The sequence below is a fragment of the Meleagris gallopavo genome, chromosome 16 (assembly GCF_905368555.1).
Source record: "Meleagris gallopavo chromosome 16, MGAL_WU_HG_1.1, whole genome shotgun sequence".
Classification (NCBI taxonomy): Eukaryota; Metazoa; Chordata; class Aves; order Galliformes; family Phasianidae; genus Meleagris; species Meleagris gallopavo.
In genome coordinates this window covers 14,492,440-14,516,792 of record NC_139419.1, presented here as the reverse complement: position 1 = coordinate 14,516,792, position 24,353 = coordinate 14,492,440, and the positions used below count along the sequence as shown (strand labels likewise).

The following is a 24,353-nucleotide window of genomic DNA, read 5'->3' as shown; positions in this document are numbered from 1 at the left end:
GGGTACAAAAAGTCTTTCAGGAAGTTCTGGGCCTTTTGGATGTGTGAGATTTGGTGGCAATGGAGAACATCATAACCCTAACAGATCAGAAGGGAAACCAGCCTCCTGAGCTCTCCAGTGAATTACCTTAAAAAAGCCAATCACTGCCAAATCGTCAGCATTTATGATGGCTTCGACCTGATCGGTGGAGTTGATTAAAACTGTGCTGTGTCCTGTTTGTCTTTTGAGCCACGTGATAAAAGCCGAAGCCTGTCTGACTCCTGTGGCAGGAAAAAAAAAGAATTAAAATGACCTTCAAAATGAATGAGACATTTCTGAGCAATCAAGACAGAAGCAGTGGAAGTTGGGAAGGATGCTGAACTTGGACTCCTTAGGACTGAGGTCAGTGCTGATTCAAACCCAACTTCAGGGTCCCGTCACCACTGTAATTACTGCCAGCTCTAGAAGATCAGCAGTGATGAGCAGTGTTTTGTGGGACCTCTGCACACAACTGTGTCCAGTTAATTGCTTGAGTGTAGAGATGAGAAAATTCAGACAACTAGAAAATCTGTTTTTCAGGGTTTCATGTGCCCACAAGTGAATCAAAATCATAATAAGCTATAAAGAGCTATCGACCTGAGGTTTAATCCAAAATGTCTTCAAACCAATTGCAGATTTTATTGGACTGGCTATTCAATTGAGTTAGGTGTCAAAATTGTTCCTTTGCTGCTGCAGAAAGGATCTAATAGGTACAGAGACATGATAAAACTCCCCAGTGGTACAGCAGCTTCACTTTGTCTTAGATATGAGGAACAAAGCTGAAAAATGTCAAAGTTGTCCTTAAATTCAGCAGCATTCCATCTTTGGGGTTCTAAATTAACATTACTGTGTTCGTAAGTTCATACTCAGTCCATTTATTTGGTAAATTCTTTTCAGGTTTTCAGGAGTTTTAGAAATCTTAAATCTCTTTTAAAATAGTTTCTAGTTATTGTGTTTTCTAAGGAAATGTAGCCATATATTGAGGCTCTCAGCCATAAAATAACCCCTTCGTCTCTGTGAGCCTGGCATCCTTTTTGGATTAGAACAAAAGTCCAGCAAAGGGTTAATGAAAACTGTACATGAAGATGTCTGCATGTGTTATGCTGCAAAGTGCCAGAGTCGAGATGTGCTGTACAAGTGGATAATCAAAGATGCAAGTCCTAGAGCTGGGTATTTTAACAATACGGCAAGGTCAGAATTGAGTCATACCATTTTACTGCCATCAAGTCATTTTGCAGCAGGCTGCACTGCAACTAGTTTAAAATATGGGGTTTTTGTTGGTGATGGTGATGGGTTTTTTTTTTTTGTTGTCATTGGATTTTTTTAAGACCAAGCTGGCAGACATCGGCTGTTAAGGTGTGCAGGCTGCAGAGCAAAGCACAGAGCACTGCCTAGTGGCCACACAGGGCTTGGCTTCCATCCACGTGCAGAGCGGGGCTCTTGCAGCTTTCTGTCAGCTAAATAACCTCTCAGCAGGCTTTTCATATGCAGAGTATCCCTGTTGCTGTTCTACATGGCCTGTAACTTGTTTCTTCTAGGCAAATTCTGGCCTTGGAGTTGTAAATAACGATTTGTGCAGTGCCTAGGATTTGCTTGCGGATTCCCAGTGTTGACAGTTATACTTGCTAGGTAAGCTTTCACTAGCAATTGTACAAGGAAATCAACCAAGCGTGATTTAAGTCATTATGAGCAGTATATGTCTCTGAACAGTCAGCACTGCATTATGCAGATTGCAGGGGAGAAGCCAGTTTGTAACTCCTTGTGTCCTGCTGGCAGGTGTCTCTTAAATAGCAGCTCTCGGTTGAAGGATGGCTGTGTGCATCTTGTGTTGCGATGCTCTGTGTTCTCTGGCTCTCTCAAGCATGCCTGACAAGTTAGTTTACCAGTTTTAAAAGATGTTTTCAGCCCTCGAAACTTAAGTTGGAGCTTTCACTCTCATGTATCAGCACCTCTAATATGAGTTCTCTATGGCAAACTGTGATTTCAGTGGCATTTGTGCAGGAGTTGTTTGCACAAGTGTAGATTGTGGGAATGTGGGCATGAAATTCAATAGCTGATGTACAAGGAAAAGCAAGGTACTAAAAATACTTCAGATCAACTTTCAGCAGAACAGCCACAGGGGTCAGGAGTTGAAGAAACCTGAGCACTCCGTTGTGTACAGGCTCAGAAACAAACTTCACAATCCTTTTTTAAACTTGTGACTCAAGTGTATTTGCTCAAAGCACAAATGGAGGCTTAGGCAAGTCATGACATTATTGCTAACTTTGTAAAATTGGCCATTTTTAGGAAGAAAAACTAAAAGGAAAGGGGAAGGGGGAGGGGAGAGGAGAGGAGAGGAGAGGAGAGGAGAGGAGAGGAGAGGAGAGGAGAGGAGAGGAGAGGAGAGGAGAGGAGAGAGAGAGAGGAGAGGGAGAGGAGAGAGAGGAGAGGAGAGGAGAGGAGAGGAGAGGAGAGGAGGGAAAAGGAATTACTTGTCTGCACTTTTGGTGGAAGAAAAGCTCTAACAAGGCCTGGATTTCCAAGGATTGCTTTTGTTCTATTGCAATATTGTTGTTTTTGCTGAATAACTTTCCCCAAAAGATTTGAAATTATTCCATAATTTCTTTTCTGAGCCATGTATGAGCTCCCTCTCATGGCTGCAATGTCCAATTCTTTTCTTCGGCTTTGTTCAGAATTTGTTGTTAAATGCATCCTGCTGCAGGTACAGTACCTGTGGAAGTTACAGTGAGTCAGCAGAAGTTCAAACGAGTGGGTTTGGGATCCAATTCTTGTTTAGTGTAACTTTTATTTAGGGGATTTTTTTGTTTGTTTGTCGTATGTGGGAGTGTGTCATTTTGGGTGTGTTTCTGTGTCCTCAGAATTATGCCAGCTGTGAGCTTGGCTGTGTGAACTCAGTAGAGAGAAGCATATTCAGTTATAAACATAGAAGGCCAATTAAAATCAAAATTCTTGTATAGACACAGAGTTAATTTTACGTTTAACACCATGGGCACAAAGAGTTTGCATAGCCTATATCTGAGCATCCATACTTTTATCCTTGGCAGCAAAATAGGTCAGCACATCCTGTCATTAACAGTGCAGAAGATAATTTACCTTTGCAGTCTATAGGGGCCTCCCTGATGCCATCCACAAAAAATTTCACGGTAGGAAACTCTTGAATATTAAATTCTTTTCTCAAATCAAATTGATCTGTGACATCTATTTTGCCAAACTGGATTCTTGGAGCTTCTTTCTTGAGCAGTCGTGCAGCTTCAGCAAATTCTTTCGACACATTCTGAGATGCTTGAGATAAAGAAACATCTGGAAAGGGTCAATCAAAAGAGAATGGGTTACACAGACTCCAGTGTGAAATTTTGCCACAGAAATTATTGTGTCAAATAGTAGCTGGAGGGGTTGGATAAAGGCCATTTATGACTCAAGTAAGTGAGAAATTATCTTTACTTCTTATTTCTTTGTGTTGATTCCGATTGTTCAAGGCTACATGAGTACTTGGACAAGTCAGAGTGAATAATTAACAGGACTGCAATAGTCTTCTGTTGGCAAGAAACGACTTAGAGTAAAAAAGTAAGTTTGACAGAATATCCTGAGTAGATTCTAAAGGGAGTTCAAGGGTAGAGTTTGTACTCACATTGAGACTCTTTGTAAGATACTAGTTGTGTAAGCACTTCATTGGGATAAACTTGTGTAATTCAGAAACTACTTTCTCCAAATAAGATATGGAAGGGAGGGAGAGAATAAGAGAATATGTTCTTACAGACTGATAGCTGTTCTAAAATAACAGGTATTTGTGTGTGCCATGTGCCAACTCTTGGCTAGTTCAAATGGCAGTTGTGGTTCATCAACTAATGTCATTGCTACTTTACAGAGATTTCCTGAGATTTAATTGTAATTTCAGTTTCTTTTCTCGTAATTATAAAGATGCTCTTGCTAACAATTTCCCCCATAAATTTGCAGCATTCTGTCTTCCAGCACAAAAACACCACAGTACTATCTCAGTCTTAGCTGAGTTTGATCCACTCTAGATGAAATTGCAGAAAACAGTGATACCTAATGGAAGTTCTGCTCTGTCAACGGGAGACATGGCATATCTATCATACAAAACACTGCTGTTTCTCGAGAGCATGTTTGTTGAGCCTTTATGAAATATCAATACTTAAAATGATTAGAGATGCATGGAATCTTTATTAAAACACAGCGTGTTTGCTGTGCTATTGAGTGCTGATATGTAATGACTGCATATGGACAGGGTGAACCCAGATCCATTAGGAAGAGATGCTGGGCTTTCTAAGAAGATGTGTTTCTCTGGACTTGGAATAACAAGTAGAAGTCACATGGTGGTTAGGGATCCAGTACCTTCTGGCTAATTCCAAGGCAGTGGTTTACACCAGAAACAATTTCACCCAGAGGGTGGTGAGGCACTGGAACAGGTTGCCCAAGGAGGCTGTGGATGCCCCATCCCTGGAGGCATTCAAGGCCAGGCTGGATGTGGCTCTGGGCAGCCTGGGCTGCTGGTTGGTGACCTGCACACAGCAGGGGTATTGAAACTAGATGATCATTGTGGTCCTTTTCAACCTGGGCCATTCTATGATTCAGTGATTCAATTTCAAGATAGCAACTTTTTTTTTCCTTAATAACGTAAGGTTGCACAGATCTTTTACCACAGTTGGGAATCTGGAATTGGGAAGTTGGGAAGCTTGCTGCACGTGAAGTGGGACTCTCTCAAGAAGGGGCAAAATAAATTGTTGGTATATTCCAGACGAGAAGCTGAAGATGCCTGGAGGCTTCCCAGGTATGCAGCTATCAAAAGCAATATAGGCATTACATATATATGTAGATTGTCTCGGGGATTTTAGGATCCATTTTTCTGTGAAATATTTCTACTTCAAAGATGTATTTTGTTTAAAGAATGATCTCTTATCACCTAATGACCTGAACCCACTCTCACACAGCCATGGCTACTCTGTGAAGTGTGCCTGCAGGACACTTATTTGCAGGGGAGAGTCCATAGCACCATTTCTGCAGCAAGTTTACCCAGACAGCAAGTGCTGAAGAACAGCATCTCATTTTTTCTGATGACTACAGTTTCCTTTATTTTAAGAACTGCTATAAGAAAGCCTTCCTCTAAAAAGGTCAGAAGGAACAGATTTTATATATACCCTCATTCCCCAGATAAGGGTGCTGAGTGGGGGAGATTTGTCATATTTTCCACTTTTATAACTCAAGCCACTAGCACTCTTGTTCTGTGCAGGAAGTGTGGAACCAGACCCGCTTCCCAGAAGTATTGCTGCATAAGGATTAAGAACAGGACCTCATCAAAGAGCATTTCTGTCCTAGAGAGAATGCCAGAGTATGTTTTACCCAAAGCCTCGCCAAATTGATATGTTAAAAGTGGGAAGAGCACCAGAAATTTTGTATTTTGAACACATGGATGATCTGAATAAGCAACTACTTTGCTTCATGGTGCCATGTAGCCAGCGACTGTATACTGCAGTGTGGGCAGAGATACAGAGATATATACACCTCTCTCATGACCCTAAAGCTTCCTTTAAGTGACAATACATGGAAGTATGATGTGTTCCTCTTTCCTTTAGCTAATTGCTGACGGCCTCCAGTTTCATTGGGCAGTCTATACTGATGTCTGGCGCTTGCTGCAGACACTGTGAATATGCCTGTTGTCATGCTAAATACTGATTTCTTAGCTGTTAGTTCCAGACATGGTAAGAAAGTCACTTCAGGACTCCTACTTCTCCTCTTTCCTGTGTAGTCTGCTTTTACAGTTTTCACTAAAGATAGATAATTTTCTTGTGAAGAATAGTTTCCTGTTTAACATATTAGACTGGAAGCGAGAAAAGCAAGGTATTGATCTCACTGCAAATGCACATTTTCTTATGTGACCTTGAAAATGTTCCCATTCTATTCTACTGGGCAAAATACAGCCCATTATCTCCTGTGTTGACTTCTGTACTTTGAATCTGAGCTAATTTAATGTTTGCAGTTTGCAGTTCAGTTGAGGTCTTCTGCTATGCAAACACTGAAGATTATTCAAGAGTTTGGGTCCTTCTACAGAATGTTCAGTTAAAAAAGAGCATGTATAAGGACATCTAGATAAGGGATTGATGCTAATCAATAGGACTGCATCCAGCAACGAGGATATCATCTAGTGATTCCAGTGATGCTTGTACCTGCCCAGACATGCACTTGCACCATCGAGCTCCCTTTTAAAAGCATATTTTACAAATAAATCAATAAATCAATTAATAAATCTATTTCAGATAGTGTACTCTTAAGGACTGAGACAGATTTCCAACAAAGCCTACATGAGCGAGGCACCCACATCCCACTCTCCTCATGCTGCACTAGGCTCCTATATGGAGCTTAGTTTTCAGATATGCATGTTTGGGGGTGTTTTTAAACTGTTCCCATTCTCTTTGTAGTGAGCAGATTTCTGCATAGCTGGAAGCAGCTCCTAGCACACGAGTGAATGTGCTTTGGATTTTGGCTTTACGAGTGAGCTGACACACTGATTTAAAATCAGTCATGCTCCCTTCACTGCATGGAAGTCTGCTTTCTCATATGTGCACAGTCAGCAGTTTCCCATTTGCTTCAGAAACGTCACCTTCTGCTTTAATGCCTTGGGAAGGAGGTGAACGTCTTTCTTACCCTGTCTTGCCTTAAATGTCATTAGCCCAGCACCGATTGCCAGTCACAGGCTGCAGGAATCCTATGGCTGATCTCGTGGCTCACTGCATGCACAGATCTGCTAGAAAAGGTAAATGTTTCCTTTATTTATTTATTTATTTTAATGGGTGGAAATATGCTTGGAGAGCAAAGTAGCAGTGCAGTGCAGAAATCCACCACTTGTGTGTTTGTCCATAGGTTATAAAAAGACAATGAAAATGTTACCACCCAGATAAATAAGACAGGAAAACTAGTGACAACTGCTGCACAGAGGGACCCTGACAGGCTTTAGAAATAGGCCCATGTGGACTTCATGAAGCTAAGGCTAAGTGCAGGGTCCTGCGCTGGGTCAAGGCAATCCTCAGTGTTGTCAACCTCTGGAAGAAAAATTGGCTGAGAGCAATTCTGCAGAGAACTTGGAGATGAAAAATGGGATTCAAACCAGTAATGTGCTTTTGCAACCCAGAAAGCCAATTGTAGCCAGGGTTGCACCAGAAGTGTGACAGTAGATGGAGATATGTGACTGTCCCGTTCTGTTCCGCTCCTGTGAGATCCCACCTGAAGTCCTGCATCCAGCACTGGGGTCCCCAGCATCAGAAGGACATGGAGCTGTTACAGCGGGACAGCCATGAAAATCATCAGAGAGCTGGAACGCCTCTCACAGGGAGAAACACTGGGAGATTTTAGCCTGGAGATATCTGTGGGGACTAAGTTAATACATGACTGAAAATGGTCACTGTTGGTGGCTGTTTGCAGTAGTACTTGGAGTGTTTGTGTTTATAAGTGGACACATTTCATCCTCCCTGTGGTGCTTATTGTTGTCGAAGTGCTTGGGATTTTTTGTTGATTATCTTGTTTTTGAGGATAAAACTTGAAAGCAACAATATCCTGCAATGCACTTCGACACAGGGGTTTATATTCAGTTAACACAAAGTGTAAATAACAAAACTCTGCCATGCAAGCAACACTCATGTAAGATTTACCATCTCTTGGTGGCAGGTGCACTGTGTTCTCTGTGCTAGCATGCGTCTGAATGACACTTAGATCAGTTTAACACTAATGGCAACGCTGCAGACTGCAGCAGAATGAGGACGCATTCATGTGATCTTTGAAACTGAGTGCTCCTAGCACAATCAGGACATATAATTCAGATAAGAGAATGGGCACAATGCCACGTGCTGCTTGGGCTGTTTTCAGACATTGTTCACTGTTTTTTCATCAAAAAAACAAAAACAAAAAAAAAAACAAAAAAAGCAAACTGAAACTGGACTCTGTTCTTCTGCCCTCCCCCTCCTCCTTTGTGCTGCCCATCAGTTACTTTCTCATTGCAGAAAGCAGTCAGGATGAAGACAGAAGAATGTTGGATTTCTGGATCATTACTTTGTTTCCATAATGGGAATTTGCCCAGTGTACTTCGCTCGGCTCATTAGGGTACTGACACTGCACGGCAGAAAATCAGCAGATCTTTTTATATTAAATCTTGCCTGAAGGAAGACAGAGCTGTGACACAGTGAGGGTGGAACTGCAGGAGGCACCAGGAGGGCCTGGGAGTCACTGGGCAGAAGACGTCAAAGCAGGCCTTTCTTCATTGAATATTCTGCCACTGGTAAGTAGATACTGTTGTGCAGAAGGGAAAGGGTTGAGGTTTTCTCAATACAGACAGATGTACGGCAGATCCTAGAGCATTAAATCCAAATTTGCAGCTTACGCTTTCCCCTTCTTGGTCCTGTCCACTTTCTGGGGTGTATGGGATTCCTTTGCACTCTCTCACTGCATTGCCATGATTGAGAAAGGGTTGAGAAGATGAATCTCAGGTCTTGCATTCGTTCTGGATTTCTGTTCCTATGTGGGAATATTGCTCTGTCTCTCATTATCTCAATTCCCAGAGTGGTTCCGTGTTCACATAGTTTACTTAGCCTATTTTAAGGAGTAGGGCACAAAAAATTATTTATGGGCTCTCTGTGCATGTCTGATCTTTATCCTTTTCATTCCAAAGCAAAGCAAATTCCAGCAAATGAACCAGATGTGAACCAGGGTAGGCTCATGTTTCCCACATCCTGGGCCAGTGCTGCAGGGCAGGATGCATTTTCACTCTCTCAAAGGTTAGTTAGTACCATCATCTCCAAAGGGACCTGCTGAGACTGAAGCTGAAGACTTCCAGGTAATGTGTTCTGGCTGAGGAACTCAATCTGAATGATTTTACAAATCTCTGTAGATGTCATTCTGATTTGTAGGAAGAAAGGCAGTCCATGGGGTTTCAGTAAGCCCTTCAGATAGATGCAGTGACCTTGAATCCAAACCAGAATGCAGTGAGGCTCACTGGTCAAGATGTGGTAGGGGAGCAGTGCTTCCTCTCTGAGTTTATCCAAAGGTGCAGAGTGCAGGGACATGGTGTGTTCATCCTCTGGTTCTGAGGAAATCCATTTGTGAGAGTGGTGGAGTATCAGATGGAGGGACAAGACTTCTCTGAAGTGGGAGCAGGAGATCCTGGTTTAGGTCTCCTGCATGCTGTGAGTGCCCAAGTCTCTGAGCTACTATATTCTGAACAATTCTTTATTCATCTCTCATTTTTCATGGAACTTTACATGTCTTCTTCCCATTTGGTATTAGGTTGAAATCTTGAAATATGTTGCAGAACGTAGGTGATGATCAGCTCTGTCAGCAGCAAGGAGGCTTGGCTACAAACTCCTCCCAGTCTGGATGTTTAGGTTAAGTGCTTTGAATCAATTCTTAAAAAAGGTTGAGAGTAGTGCTTGAATAGGGTTTTTCTGATACAGTATTTTTTTCACCCAATTATCACATCTTCAGAGGAAACCAAAGCAATTCACAATTGCAGGGTGAATTTGACAAGCAGTTTTAAATCCTCAACAAATAACAAAAACACATATATATTCTTGCTAAATTTGAACATTTCAAACGTCGCTTAATTTTTAAAATAAATTTCTAAAGTGATTGCTCTCAAAGTTTAAGGAGTATATTAGGTTTTGTAACAGTTTGAGGATTAATGAAATGTTTAGTATGACCCAAAGTTATTTTTAGTTTCATTAATTCATCACATCTGCCTCTGCAAAGTTAGGATATTGCTTTCACTTCAAATAGCTATTCCAGATTCAGGATAAATCTGGGATTTGCATCTTGTGCTTAATGCCTACCTGCATTCAGAGCAGAGCTAGCCTGCAAAGTGTGTAATCTAAGGCTGAGCTCAGTGAGTGCAGCACAACTGATAGCAGGGTGAAGCAATGTCAAGCTCAGGGAACAGAGACAAAGTTTTTGTTGTTTTACACAGATTGAGAAGTCCATTGTCCATAATCATTAGACACTCCCATAGTAAGCTTATCAGAAAAAAGTTCCTATCTTAAGTAGTATCTTCCCCTGCTTGTTTGGTTGAACTGTCTCTACTTGGTGATTTACAGCATTTTTATTTACACTGCAGTCTCTTACAGGACTCCTTTATCTCTGCTGTAACTCCTCTCTCTGCGCCAATCATAGTGCATGGTGTTTAATATGAAATACGCTGTGTCTCCATGCATTATTTCCATCCTGCTGCAGGCTGAATGATCATTTCTGGTCCAGCAAAGCACTAAGCACAAGGTATGCAGGCATGGAATTGTAAGCACATCTGTTAAAATTCAACATGAATGTCAGTGATGAACTGGAGAAGGAGCAGGATGAGCACTGCTCCATGGGACTGGCCTGCTGGTAGGTTGTATGAAGCAAGCTAGTAAAACACGTTGGAAAGACCAGTGCTATCCACAGGGCTTCTGCAGCCCCACTATGAATGATTTTTGCTGCATAGCCCTTTTTAAGTCCTACACCTCATTGTGGATTCACTAGCAATGAAACTGAGAAGGACCTTTTGAACTGAAATGGCATCCTCAGGTTTGCAGGCACGAACTGTAACACACAGCCCCTTGCAGGAGTTTTGCTCTGGTGTAAGAATTTGTGCTACCAGCAAGCTGTTCAAAAAACCTCCCCATGTGAAGGGGGAAATTATGCAGTGTCTGAGCTTTTGGGTGGGTGCAATCACAAGACTGTTTTTTGGCTTTTGCTTTTGTAATTTGCTTCTTGTAATGCCAGACCTCCTAACTCACAAAATTAGTTGCTCCCCATGAGGAATGAGCAGGAACGTAATAGAAAAATCACAAGCTTGCCTCCACTTAATCGAGTTCTGATTTCAGGGAAAGAGTCTTGCAAACCTATATCATGCAGTTACAGACACTAAAATAATGTACTGAGCCATTCCCTGAAGTCCAAACGCTTACAGAGGAGGGATGGCACCTAGCATAAATCTCGTACATAAAAATGTAAGAGAGAGGAAAGCCCTCTCTGGTTTTTGAACAGTTTCACCCATCATTGCTGTGAAACACACTTGCAAGATTAGGCAGTGGAAGCAAAGAATGCAAAGTCAGAGCTGCACACATGTAAACCTATTTAGTATCAGTTTTATGGAGCAGGCCAGTGCTCAAATACTCCAAAAAGGAATCAGTGATTATAGTTATTGTCAGAAATAGAGACATGGTGGACATAGAACAAGGGCTGTCAGAGGACAAAGCAACAGTAGAACAGGCAAACCTTCGTGCTCCAGCATCAGCCGTGCTCTGCAGAGCTGCCAGGATAAGACACAGACAAAGCTGATACTCACAGAACTCCACCAGCAGGTACTTCGTTTCCTTCAATGCTCTGTCAAAGTTGCTCTTTTTCAACAAGAGTACGCTGTTCTCCTTTCTTATTTTAGGGAGTTTGGCTTTCCTCAGCTTTCTTTCATTTGGGCTTATGCTCTCTGCAGCCAGGAAACCTGAGAGAAATAACAATGGCAGAAAGAAGAACTGATGCATCTTCATCGTGCCCTGCCTTTATTGGGTGACCAAAAAGAAAAGAGAAGAGGAGCACTAAGCAGCAGTATTTGCTGCTCAGATGGCTGCTGTTTTATCAGCCAAACTTAGAAGCTGATAAGGTTGTTAAATTTACCACCAGTGGAGCCAAATGCACCTTTCCACTGGAAGGTTAACGTAATTACTTCCCCATCTCTAGCAGTGTTTGGAAAAACAATTTCTGTGGAGATAATAGGTATACATTTGCTGTAAGTAATAAGAACCCTGGAGAGAAGGTGGGAGAGCACAGGAGGGGAAACATGCCCTAGAAGCATAAGTCAATTTGACAATATGCTATTGTGACCCTAACCCAGCACAGAGCTACAGAGAGGAACAGTGAGTGAGGTAATAGAATCATAGGATCATAGAATCATAGAACTTGAGAATGGTTTTGCTTGGAAGGGACCTCAAAGATCATCAATCCCCTGCCATGGGCAGGGTTGCCAAGCTATTGATAAGTGCTAAATCAGATTGCCCAGAGCCCCATCCAACCTGACCTTGAACAACTCCAGGAATGGAGCATCCACAACCCCTCTGGGCAAGCACCTAGGAAAACTAGATGGTAGCTGTTCCTCTGGTTAATACCTGTTTGTCTGTTGTGCTGGCAAAGCTACATCCTGCAGATCGATTCAGGGTAAGCACTCTGATGAAGTACCATGTTGTACCCAAGAAAGATACCTACTTTGTAGGTTAAACCAGAGCATTTTGCCGTTGATTCTCAGCTATAGAATGATTTCATGCGATGTGAACAGCTTGTGACCCAAATTTGTTTGCTAGTGTCTGTACAGTAACTGAAGGCTCCAAATGTTTCCTTTCAATCTTCACATAGCTTTCAAATGTGAACTCTGAAGCCAAAATATTTGCCAGTCTCAAATGGTAGTAGGAACACTTACGATCCTTAAACCGTGTTGAAATTTGTAGCCTAAAGTGTACACCCAAAGTTCAGTGTCTCTAGAGGTCTGATCAGAAAGCAAGGACAGAGATGACTTGAGGATGGATCTGTCCAGTTCAGAAGAACCAAACTAACAGTTAAAGAAATGTTTCTCTTGAAGTGTAGCTTCACTCTTCCATGCTCTTAAGCTAAAGGATGAAAAATTTACTATTAGGAGGGTACTTCTAAAAGTGACTGGTGATCTTGATTGTGGTGGATGTGCTAGTCTCCACTTTTTGGGGTTGACAGATTGCTTCAGTTTAGGTTGTTTTCATACCTGGTGTGAGGAAGGCTTCATTTCAAGTGAACTCTTCCTTGTAAATCTCAAAGGCTTTGGGTTGTAATGCACCTTGAGACGTGTCTGATTAGCACTTGTTCAGGGTGACTAATGAAATCAGAGAGCTGTATACTCAGGCTGCTTTCAAGATAAGATCACACGTAAATACAGACACAGCAATCAGGTTCTAAAGGGAAGGAAGAAAAAAAGCAGGAAGATAAGAGTCTCCTGTTTGACTTTGTGGTTGTTTTCTTTTCAGTAACAGAGAAAACATCTGTTATTCATCTCTTTTCCAAAGCTGTCTTCCAAGTAATATCCTAGGAGGATAAAAAATATCTTTCAGAATAATAGGGGAAAAGGAACAAGACCTATTTGATCTGAACATATCCTGCTGTAAGCTACCCGAGCCTAAGGCTCCCAGAGCACAGGTGGGATGACAAAGACATCTGCTTATAGAACTGGTTTTTCCCTGTCTGCCACTGAAATAAACAGCAATCAGATCAAATCTCTTCTGAAAATCTTCTACAAGGGAATAAGCACAAATTTGAAAAGGGCTTCTAATCTCCAGGAGGGAAACTGGAATAAGAGGAGAATGATATGAAACTCAGTCCTTCCAGGACATAGGGAAAGGTTCCTTTAGATTTAATGAGGTCACTAGATCCCTAGGGACTTGACTAAACTCATAAATTTAATCAGGTGGTTCTGCATCTATGAGTAAAGATCCAATTTTTTCTACTTCCCAAGCTGGGCTGTAAATAACTGCATGTGCCTGTATGTTGTGTAGGACAGAAGTGATGGAATTTTCTTCATATGTTTTACAATGTGTAAAACGTGATGCACCTTCAGTTTAAGGGAAAAGCAAATGGAAGATTTTGGAATTTCATATTTGCCTGCACACTGTTTATTTTGAGTTTATTCCATGCCCCCAGCAAAATCAGAACTCACAAGGAAAACGAGATTCAGTTTTATAGGTGAATTATTTGGTGTGGAGAATCGCCACCTAGTGTGTGTGTGAGACATAACATAATTACAGAGTCCTGAATCATAGAATCGTATCATAGCTATCATAGATGGAATCAGTCTGATATACAGAATGTCCTGAGCTCAACACATTTCCTAGCTTTGAGCACTAGACCATTTCATTTCTGTGACCAGTCAAAGTATAAAACTCAGACGAGTCAAGAGATATGGGATTCATTCATGAGCTGAAAAATTAGAGAACAAAGATGGAAAAAAAGTCAAATATCTAGCTGCTTCTAAACACAGTTTCTTTCATTGCAGATGTCTGATCCCTGTAAGTGCTCATCTGGATTTTTTTCCCACTGCCTGATAAATCTTCGTTTATCATGAGGACATTTATGATATCCTGGATTCCTCAGTACCTGCAGATTCTGAGGTCGCCTTCCAGACTTTTCCATGGATGTAACAGGCTTCTTACATCCCGGATTATTTCATATTATGACTCTGTAAACCAGTGTGAAAAGGAACTGCCCAAATACTTCAATTTTGCAAGTGATGTCTTGGATGAGTGGTTGCAACTGGAAAAGGTGGTGATTTTCTTCTATTTTATAGACAATGAAACAAATATCAGACAATAAAAAACAATTTTCATGATGGATGCTGGATAATAGCAGCTGGAAATTACAATGCATTATTTTCTTTTCTTTGTCAGAAATGTGGGCATCACTCCAAGGGACCAATTACCAAAAACCATTTGTGTAGTCTGGAGTTAGTTTTGATTGAAACTAAACCTTTCAAGGTTTGTCATTTTATTTAATATGTTCTATTGCTATGTTCTAGGATGGAAGGCGACCAGCAAATCCAGCTTTTTGGTGGGTAAATGATGAAGGGGAGGAGGTGAAGTGGAGCTTTGAAGAGCTGGGATTTCTGTCCAGGAAAACAGCTAACATACTGTCTGAGGCATGTGGTTTGCAGAGAGGAGATAGAGTTCTGGCAGTTCTGCCTCGCGTCCCTGAATGGTGGCTACTGAGTATAGCCTGCATCCGAGCAGGTGAGTTGTCTTATCTTTTAGACACAGAAAGAATACAGAAAATAAATAGATGTGAAAAAATGGCTCTGTCAATTGAAAACAAAACAAAACAAAACAAAAAAAAGGGGGGGGGGGCGAGGGGAAAGGGAAAAAGTAAGCGGGAATTAGCCGTTCTTTTCTGTACAATTCTCCTTTTATATAGAAGGAGAGTTGGCAGTGCCCACACGGGAACCTAAATAACATTACAAACTAGATGCTGAACAGACTTTGTTCAATTAAATGCCATCCTTAGTTGAAGCCAGTGGAGGCCGAATGGTTACAATCTGAGGCCAGATTTGACCAGACGTATTATCAGTATGGACAGTTCTAATGCAGTAATATGACAATAATAGTTAATAATTCAGTACAGTACTTTTCTGGTCTGCTGTTATTTCCACAGATTCTTCAGAAGAATTTGACCCATCACCTTTTCAGTCTGCAAAACATCCATGATAGAATAATTCAGCATCAACAGGGACACATACAAGCATTTTTGTATTGTTTGCTCTGTTGCAGATTGCACATGGTACTGAGGCTCAGGGTACCCAGTTCTTTTGTATCCAAGTTTTTTTTCTTTATTATGTGTTATGCATTATGTAGCTCAGTTCTTCAGTTTCCCAATTGAAAAATTTGGTAGACACCTCTGAAGGTGCAACAAGACTGAAATCAATCATGTATGTTCAGACTATTGAAATTCTTGGGAAAAGGATGTATAGAAATCCAGGAAATTCTTTTTTTTTCCCCTCTGAAACTATGATACCAATCACATTCTGCCCATTATCCAAACTCACATTTGTTTATGCTACAAAATTCATCCAAGCTAGATAGAGATGTTGACTGAGCAATGCGCGTAAGCCACCTGAACTCTATTGAGTTCTATATCATGATGGAGGTATTAATTCCTTATTAAAATGAACAATGTCTTTATTCCACGCTATCATGTTGTACAAACATCATCAAGATAACTGGACCATTTTCTAAATTCTCTGTTGCTTTTTTCCAGGAATTGTCTTTATTCCAGGAACATCCCAGTTAACAGCCAAAGATATTTTATACCGACTCCAGGCTTCAAAGGCCAAGTGCATCATTACCAATGATACCCTGGCACCTGCAGTGGAATCTATCTTGCCTGACTGCCAGTTTCTGAAAGCCAAACTAATTGTAGCCAAAGGGAACAGAGACGGGTGGCTCAACCTCAGAGAACTCTTTGCGTGAGTATCCAGTTGTCTTAGCTTCATCTCTGTGAAATAAAGGAAACTGTGTCAGTCAGGTGACATTGCTGAGTTTTGACATTCCAAAATACAGATGAGTTATGTTTTTCCAACCCTCTGCCAACTCACTGTTATCACTACATTAAGTACATATCCCTCCAGCATACCTCTTGGGAGCTGCTCCTTACTTAGCACCTTGAAAGCAGAGACCTTTTTAGAAGCTGACAATTGTGATCACAACATAAGAGCACAGAGAACTAATCTTGAAGTCATGTTGTGCTTGTCTACTAGATCCCAGCCTAATGACTCTTGAATTCTGTGATAATACAACTGTTGCCAATTCTTGTTGCCCAGCTGACATGGCATCAGCTATTTCTTCCCTTGACTATCTTGATAGCTCAGGCAGTCTGGATAGTTCATCAGCATCTTGAACTTCAGTAGTATAATATGTGTCTAAGAGCACCTTATCTGGCATCATAGAATGAATATGGCTTCCATTGACTTCAAAGTGAAAGATGATATGTGTTGAGGCAGAAGTTGGCTTTGCAGCTACCTGCTGTTCCACAAAAAGCACTTTCAGAGACACTGAAATATAGCTGCAGGCAGTCACTGGAATAGGTTCTAGGTTTTCACATTGTGAGAATTATGATGCATGGAACACAAATGTGATTATCAAAATCTGCTCTCTAATTCTTATGTGTACCTTCTGATGCAACTCTTTATTTTGTGAGATCATATATTTTAGTGCCAACTGTTTTCCTACTTAACTCCTAAATCTTAAAAAATAAAGTTTCCTTTGTGGAAAATCTACATGTAGTAACCATCATATACTATGCCTTCTGAAGGGTGACATCTGCTGACCACAAATGCGTTAAGACAAGAAATGAAGACCCAATGCTCATCTATTTTACTAGTGGAAGTACAGGCTCTCCAAAAATGGTGGTGCAGTCCCACAGCAGTTATGGCATCGGATTTGCAACCAGTAGCAGGTATTGTTCCTATATACTCTCAGTGTCTTGATTGACATAATCACAAAATGACGGGTTGGAAGGGACTTGTGGAGATCACCTAGTTCAACACTTTCTGCTAAAGCAGTTCCCTACAGCAGGTTGCACAGGAAAGCACCCAGTTGTGTTTTGAATATCTCCAGAGAAGGAGATTCCATCACCTCTCCAGGCAGTTTGTTCCAGAGCTCTGTCACCCTCACAATAAAGAATTATTATTTTTTAAAATGTAACACTAAAAACTGCAATAAATGTAGGCATTACATCAGTATAGGATCTTGCTTCTTCCTCCTCTTTCTTCTCTCAGGGTGAAACAGTGGTTATTAAAAGTTTTTTGTAGACTCAGTTGAAAACATCAGCCACGGTGTTTAATCACTCACAGGGCTGATTGCAGAGCAGCACTCAGGATAGCCTTGTAGCAAAACCAGATAAAGTTGAGTTCTTCAGTATTATGTAAGCCTTCCTTAAGAACCAAAAGCCTTTTATCATAGCATCTGAAAAGTCGCAGTTCATTCGGAATCTAGTTTGACACTTATTTACCTCCACTGAACATCATTCTCATTTGTACTTACCACGAAGGGAGAAATTATGTGAAAAATAAAAGATAAATATCCTTAGGCATTCTGTGTTGAAAGGTGGTAGTGTGGAGTCAACAGAACTAACTTGGTTATTTTCCTAGAGAAGTAACCTGTGGTTTGGCTGATGCCTCTGATCCACAGGGTGAGAAAAGCCTACTCCAAATGACCAGTTTTTCATTTGAATCCAATTGCACAACACATTCCAAGACTGTTGTGGGCTGTTCGGGGTAAAACAGACACTGGAAATGTCCTTTCCTTTAATTGTGCCGTAACTTGGGCCTAAGTCAAGTCTTTCATGCTGTGTGAACCATTTATTTTTCCCCTCTGCTTTATCAGGTACTGGATGAACTTGACTCCCTCAGATATAATGTGGAATACCTCTGATACTGGCTGGGTAAAGGCAGCTTGGAGCAGCATTTTTGCACCATGGATCAGTGGATCTTGTGTTTTTGTTCACAATATGCCACAGTTTAAACCAACAATCATTGCAGAAGTAAGCATAACATTTCATGCTGTGAGCTTTATTTCCAGCTGGCATAAATGAAACAAACAAACTGGATTCCAGAGCATACCTACACAGCGTTCTTGAGCAGCAGGCATGGTACTTCCCACATCTGAGAAGTTATCCCTCCTTATGGTGCAGAGTAAAAAAGAGGAGCAAGTGTTTTCCTTCCTGGTTAGGCTATAGGGTAGAGATGTGGTGAAAGATGCAGAACAGAATTAACTCAAGATCACTGCTGTCCTGTCCCATGCTTAGCCTAAAATGAAGTTTGAATATGGATTTCTGGGCACTTTGGGAGGAGGGTTGGCATTGCTCAGTAATCAGAGTAGAGTATGGGCTGAACTGGGTTTGTGCTATTTAGAATTTCTCCTCAACATCAGCCTCTTGTAGGAGAGGAGATCCAGACTGCCCCAAGAATAAACTTGTAAAGCTTCATCTCAGTTCGCTACTGTCACTTAACTCTGGGGCTAGGACAGTCACCTTGGGAAACAGAAAATGATCTTACATGGAACTACTAGATGCTCTCAGTGGTCATTCATTTACAAATGACTTTTGTTGGACAGAAAGCCTTGTATTTTTTCTCTAACATCAGCACTGACTGATACAACCACTCTATGCTCAGAGTATTTCATTCATTCATAATTTGTTCCATGTTAAACATATCACATATTTATGGGTTTCATTTTGCAAACATTTTAGCACAGAAGTCATAGAATCATAGAATCACCAAAGTTGGAAAAAACCTCCAAGATCATCTGGTCCAACCATCCACCTACCACTTATATTTCCCACTAAACCATATCCCTGAGTACCACATCTCCACCTCCAGAGACAGTGACTGCAACAGCTCCTTGGGCAGCCCATTCCAGCACCTGACCACTATTTTGGAGAAGAAATGTCTCCCCTGGTACAACTTGAAGCCATTCCCTCTAGTCACATTAACATCTCATAATATCTACTAGGTCAGAGCCACCATTACCTTTTTTTTCAATAAAATCACTTCCTTTTTTTTTTTTTTTCTAGACTCTCTCAAGATACCCTATCACTATTTTCTGCACTGCCCCCACTGCCTACCGCATGCTTGTCCAACATGATGTGAGCAGGTACTGCACATCTTTGTGTTGCAGGGGTAGCTGGGGTGGGATATAATGCTGTGACAACACTAGCTGTTTAGTTACTTATGCTAGGATGCTAGGGTTTGGGTTTTTTTTTTAAGTTAAAGGAAAACTAACTAAAGGAAAGCCTTGCTCTTAGACGAGAAGGCTATATTCCAAAAAAGGAGAATAAGTATTCACACCTTGATCCATTCAGGCTTCAGAAAGGAAATCTCTGAAAAAAGAGCAGATAGGAAATTAGATTAAAATTATTAGATATAAATTAGGTATATTTTTTTAAGGTGTCAAACCAAACTTATGTCTCACAGTTAAATTTAAGTCAAGGAGGATTTCAGACAGCACCGGATCAAGGAGCTCTGGAGTACAATGAAGTCATTGCTGTATCCTTGAGGACGTAAAGATTTAGGGGACTTTGACATGCTGATAGTTATTTGGCGGCTGTTCCCACTGGTCTGTTACACTGTAAAATATTTAAGCTTATGAGTAGTCAATGTAGTTTGTAAGGAGATTTCATACATTACTCATGTACTCCTTGTCTTATTTTGCCAGGACACAGTCACCTAATTCAGCTTTCCAAGAACACCCGACATGCTTGTTCAGATAATTTCTTTCTTGTTCTTCTTCCGAGGAAATGCTTTGTTTACTCTTCTTCCAAGAAAATTTGCAAACACTTTTTTTTGTCCTTACCCAGCTCCTACTGACACAGAGATAAATCCCCTCAGTGGTAACATGAGCAATCTAGGAGTCCAATCAAGGATAGTGTGACAGAAGTATTGTAGTCATTTCCAAAGTAGCTTGTGAAGTGTTAGGCATACTTCCTTTGAAAGCTGAGGCACATTCCGCAGGTAAGATCATTCAACTGCTTTTTTCAAAAATTAAGAAAACTCTTTTATTTGCTGTTCTTCTGAAGCTACAAATTCATGACTCTGAAACATTGTCTATCTGGAGGAGAACCGCTCAATCCTGAGGTGATGGAGAAGTGGAAAATCCAGACAGGGCTGGATATCTATGAAGGCTATGGCCAGACTGAAACAGTATGTTTGTATTAATTTCTGCAGTATGCCATCCCAAAAGTAACAACTGCTTTGATTAATCAGTGGAAAAGTGAGAATCGTTTAAATGAACTTTTTAAAAAGAAACTCCCTGCAAAATAACTTGTAGTAGATCCCTTCATCGTCTTTGCTTCAAAAGCGAAAATAACAATTAATTTGCTCTGAGTATCAGTTTGGCTCATCTGAGTTTCTGATGGGAAGTATTAAATCAGTTCACATCCCTGCTGACTCTGTAGGCAAACATAACTAAGCTATTAAGAATCAGATTTCAGGCATTCTCTCTACTTACCCTTGAGACGGTCCCAAATTAATTGTCCCATTATTGAAATAAGATATGCGATGTCTCTGCTGTTTTGTCTCTGCTGGATTGCAAATTCAAGTGTTTACAAAAGAATCCACTGGCTCAGTCTGGGCAAAAACAACCTCACTCCACAAAGCTGATCCTTCCCTGATGCGATGGAGAACCATGGTGCTTTGGTCCTGATTCAGTCCTGGTCGTGACAAAGTCATGAAGAGGTGTCATGCCTAACGCAAGGCCATAATAAAATCTACAAAATGCTGCAGAAATATGAATATGTATACATATATATGTATATTTATTTATCTATTATGCAGGTCACAATATGTGCCAATATGAAAGGAATGAAAATTAAACCTGGCTCTTTGGGAAAAGCTGTTCCACCTTACAACGTGCGGGTATGTTGATATGCTGCGCCTGAGCTCAGCTGTGGTTGTGGGCACTGGCGTTAGAACGCGGACTGTCCCTGTGTGTCGTTCACTGTTACATCACAGATACTTCATTAAGTTAATCAAAGCCGTAATGACACGTCCCTTTGGGCACTGGCAGTTGGGCAATGGAATAGATCCCCCAGGGCAGTGGTCACAGCCCCAGGATGCCTGAGTTCAAGAAGCGTTTGGACAACACTCTCAGGCCTTGTGAGCCAAGAGTTGGACCTGATGATCCTTGGAGGTCTCCTACAAGGAATTCTGTGATTCTATTATTCTTCCTGTAGATCATAGATGACCATGGGGCTGTTCTGCCTAAAGGAGAAGAAGGCAACATTGCTATCCAAGTTCAACCTTCACGACCCTTCTGCATGTTCTCTGAGTACTTGGTAAGTTTGAGTTGTTCTGCCTGCCTGTGCCTGCTGAGAAGCTCAAGAGAGACTCAGGGCAAAGTTACTGGATTTCATCCAGAATCTTCACAGGGCCTCTCTATGTGGCTTGAGAGCTTTGAGCCTGATCAGTACATCTGATCCAGAAGAGACTGGCAGAGTATAACTGCAAGTTGCAGCATGAAGCAGAAGTAGCTTGTTCCACACCTGTACCTGACCATGGTAGATTTTCTTTGCTGCATTTGGACCATCACACTGAATTAACCGTGAGGAACCTAGCTGTATGTTTCATCCTCTTCTGAACTCATATAATATTTGGGTATTTGTAGCATCCCCTGATAACAACTCCCAGAAATTAATTATGGGATTAAAAAAACTTACTGTAGTTTGGTGTTATTGCTTCAATTTTACTCAAGTTTTCAGTTGTCAAACTTTTTTTTTTCTTCTTGTGTAATGTTCATCCAATAGATCAGTGTAGTTAATGATATTTTTGCTGTAGGTCACCTCATTTTGCTTTTGTCTCGAAAGATAGAGGTAGAAAGTTTCTATTGACAGGTCATTGCAGAGACTCCCTGCAAGAAAAAAACAAGAAAACATTTATCTGAAGAGAGTGGATTATACATTTTAGCAAAATACTGTGAAAAATGAGCATTTTGATGGAACATGAATCCATGGACACACAAATACTCTTTTCCACTTCTCATATACTTCCAATGAAAGACTGCTAATTAATGTGACTCTTTTTTTTAAACCTAACTCATAAAATAGTATTAAACATACTGCTATGAGAATTGCTTAAGAAAGCAATTCTTTTACTATTGATTGTTGTCAGGATAATCCAGAGAAAACTGCTGCCTGCATGACTGGAAACTTCTATGTCACGGGGGACAGAGGGATTATGGATGAAGAAGGATATGTCTGGTTTGTTGGAAGATCTGATGATATAATTAATTCTGCTGGGTAAGTAGCCTGCTTTTAGATTCCATTGTTTACCTGTTAATGATCTGTTTTTATTTAAAAAGTCGATCTGAAAGAACTAGTGCAATGGCAAGTTTGCTGTGGTTGTCATGTCTGGATTTTTCTCCTAGGTATCGTATTGGTCCATTTGAAGTCGAAAGTGCATTAATACAACACCCAGCAGTCTCAGAGTCAGCTGTTGTCAGCAGTCCTGATCCAATTCGAGGGGAGGTAAAGATATGGAAAGAAATGTATTTGATTCTAAGCACCGAGTTCTCTGCATATACTGGACTTCCTTTGGGAAGATTTTGAAATAAAAATGGGTTAAAAAATTAAAAACTGTGCCTTAATAGGTTGTGATTTTCAGCATTTCCCTGGTAGCAAGGTTTCATTTGGAAAAACAGATTTATTGTGGCATATTTTTGTCTAGGAAATAGTATTTGAGATTTAATTCCTTTTGTCCTGTCACCAAGCACATGATGGCAGTGATAAACAGAGAGGGGTTTTTTTGGTTTCAGCTCAGCAGTGTGTCTTTGAGATCTGAGATGAAATATTCAGCTGCTTTCTGCTCTAAAACTTTTGGAAAGTTTAGTACTGTATAAAGTTAAGAAGAAGAAAAACATTGAAGGAAAAAAAAGCAAACATTCCCATGCTTCAATATATGTCATTCATTACAACTAATTTTGTAATAAACAGCCAAGAACAGGAGAGATTAAAGAAAAAACTCACATTTTTGTATTTTGGTGTTCAGTTTTAGCAACCCCTTAATTACCACATCTAGAAGTTAACTGAGTCCTTTCACTTTTGTGGCACAGGTAGTCAAAGCCTTCGTTGTTTTGGCTCCTGCTTTTGCATCGCACGACCCAGAAAAACTAACTCGTGATCTTCAGCAACATGTCAAAAAGGTGACTGCTCCTTACAAGTACCCCAGAAAGGTAAGTACGCCATAAAGAGCCAGGTCTTCTAATTACGTCAGAAACTGAACTGGCTTTGTCCTGCCCCCGTTTCTTTTCCACTACCTTTTGACAAAATCTTCCAATATAAAAATCAATTAGAGAATGTGTTGCAGCTGTAGCCTTGGATTTGCTGTTCTTCTGTGGAGTGGGGGGGAAGAAGAAGAGAGGAAATGGTAATATCAGAGCCCAGCTCCTGTGATACGGGGTTTCATAGAAACTCAAATGGACAAGGCATTCTGTTCTTATCAGTTCCTTCCCTGAGCTGTGTTCAGATGCAGTCATGTTATGACATGCTTTGTTAAAGCAGAAATTTCTGCTGGCATCATGTCTGGAGATGATTCTCTTTCGAGATTCTCTTTCCTAATAGTTGAAGAGCACTCTTCTCCAGGATCATTGTGCTTGCCCTTGCAAGCAAGTACGGCCAGTGCAGAGCAACTGAGACATGCAGCAAGGAATTTCACCATCCCAGCTCCAAGCTGTGCAGCTTTGCATCCTGTAACCCTCACCGTAATGTTAGACTGTCTTTCCTTGCATCTCTGAGATTAATCAGAATGTGTTTGGCTAAAAGCGAGCATTTTTTGTCACTCAGGTGGAGTTTGTTCAGTCTCTGCCAAAGACAGCTACAGGGAAAATCCAGAGAAAGGTTCTAAGAAACAAAGAGTGGGGAAAAGCATAACATTATCTGAAAATGGAGGAGAGAAAATTTCCATCATCCACATCAGCCAAGACACAGTGTTTGGACTTGGTATGTTATCATGAACGAGAGCACTGAGAGAATGTATGGAAGAACAAGCTGCGGGAGGCAAAAATGGAGGCACCACTCATATAACTTGGGGATGTGTGATATGAGAACCTCTTCTACCATCAACCCACAATTATTCAGATGAGGAAAGGCACAAATAATTAAAAATGTGGTATGAGAGAGAAGAGAGTGATCCAAGACTGAATGGAAGTTTAATTTTTTTATTGCAATTAATATAAACATCAGATTCCTTTAAAAAAATAAAGATCCACAGCAATTTTGACAGTTACAAATAAATGAGAAATTAATAAAAATAA

At 40.8% G+C, this 24,353-nt stretch overlaps 2 protein-coding genes across 3 annotated transcripts in view; one reads left to right on the top strand and one right to left on the bottom strand.

The window, feature by feature from the left end:
• The window catches only part of PDILT (protein disulfide isomerase like, testis expressed), a 26,185-nt gene extending 13,914 nt beyond the window's left edge, over positions 1-12,271 (bottom strand). The window contains exons 1-4 of the mRNA XM_010719913.4: positions 12,250-12,271; positions 11,339-11,491; positions 3,112-3,318; positions 127-260 (exon numbers count right to left, since the gene is read on the bottom strand). Of these exons, the coding sequence (XP_010718215.2) occupies positions 127-260; positions 3,112-3,318; positions 11,339-11,491; positions 12,250-12,271 (516 nt within the window). The remainder of the gene's footprint in view (positions 1-126; positions 261-3,111; positions 3,319-11,338; positions 11,492-12,249) is intronic.
• On the top strand, positions 8,021-24,353 carry LOC100540188 (acyl-coenzyme A synthetase ACSM3, mitochondrial-like). Of its 2 annotated transcripts, none has more exons than XM_010719914.4 (14): positions 8,021-8,302; positions 14,057-14,322; positions 14,576-14,786; positions 15,808-16,015; positions 16,861-17,004; positions 17,934-18,090; positions 19,123-19,202; positions 20,125-20,248; positions 20,882-20,962; positions 21,280-21,381; positions 22,214-22,341; positions 22,470-22,569; positions 23,154-23,273; positions 23,884-24,353. In XM_010719914.4, exons 2-14 carry the CDS (start codon positions 14,122-14,124, stop codon positions 23,968-23,970), a joined length of 1,743 nt encoding a protein of 580 aa, XP_010718216.1. In that variant the 5' UTR covers positions 8,021-8,302; positions 14,057-14,121; the 3' UTR covers positions 23,971-24,353. The 2 variants fall into 2 exon arrangements, with proteins under 2 accessions (XP_010718216.1, XP_010718218.1); XM_010719916.4 differs by lacking the exon at positions 23,884-24,353 and adding an exon at positions 23,662-23,877 and having other exon boundaries at positions 8,028-8,302.

What these genes read in the sequence shown, in the direction of transcription:
- LOC100540188 (XM_010719914.4), top strand. Translation starts at nt 14,122, where the DNA reads ATGAGGACATTTATGATATCCTGGATTCCTCAGTACCTGCAGATTCTG. An exon ending in AGTGGTTGCAACTGGAAAAG is followed by an intron (nt 14,323 to 14,575) that starts GTGGTGATTTTC and finishes GCTATGTTCTAG; the next exon opens with GATGGAAGGCGACCAGCAAA. An exon ending in GATATAATTAATTCTGCTGG is followed by an intron (nt 22,342 to 22,469) that starts GTAAGTAGCCTG and finishes TTTTTCTCCTAG; the next exon opens with GTATCGTATTGGTCCATTTG.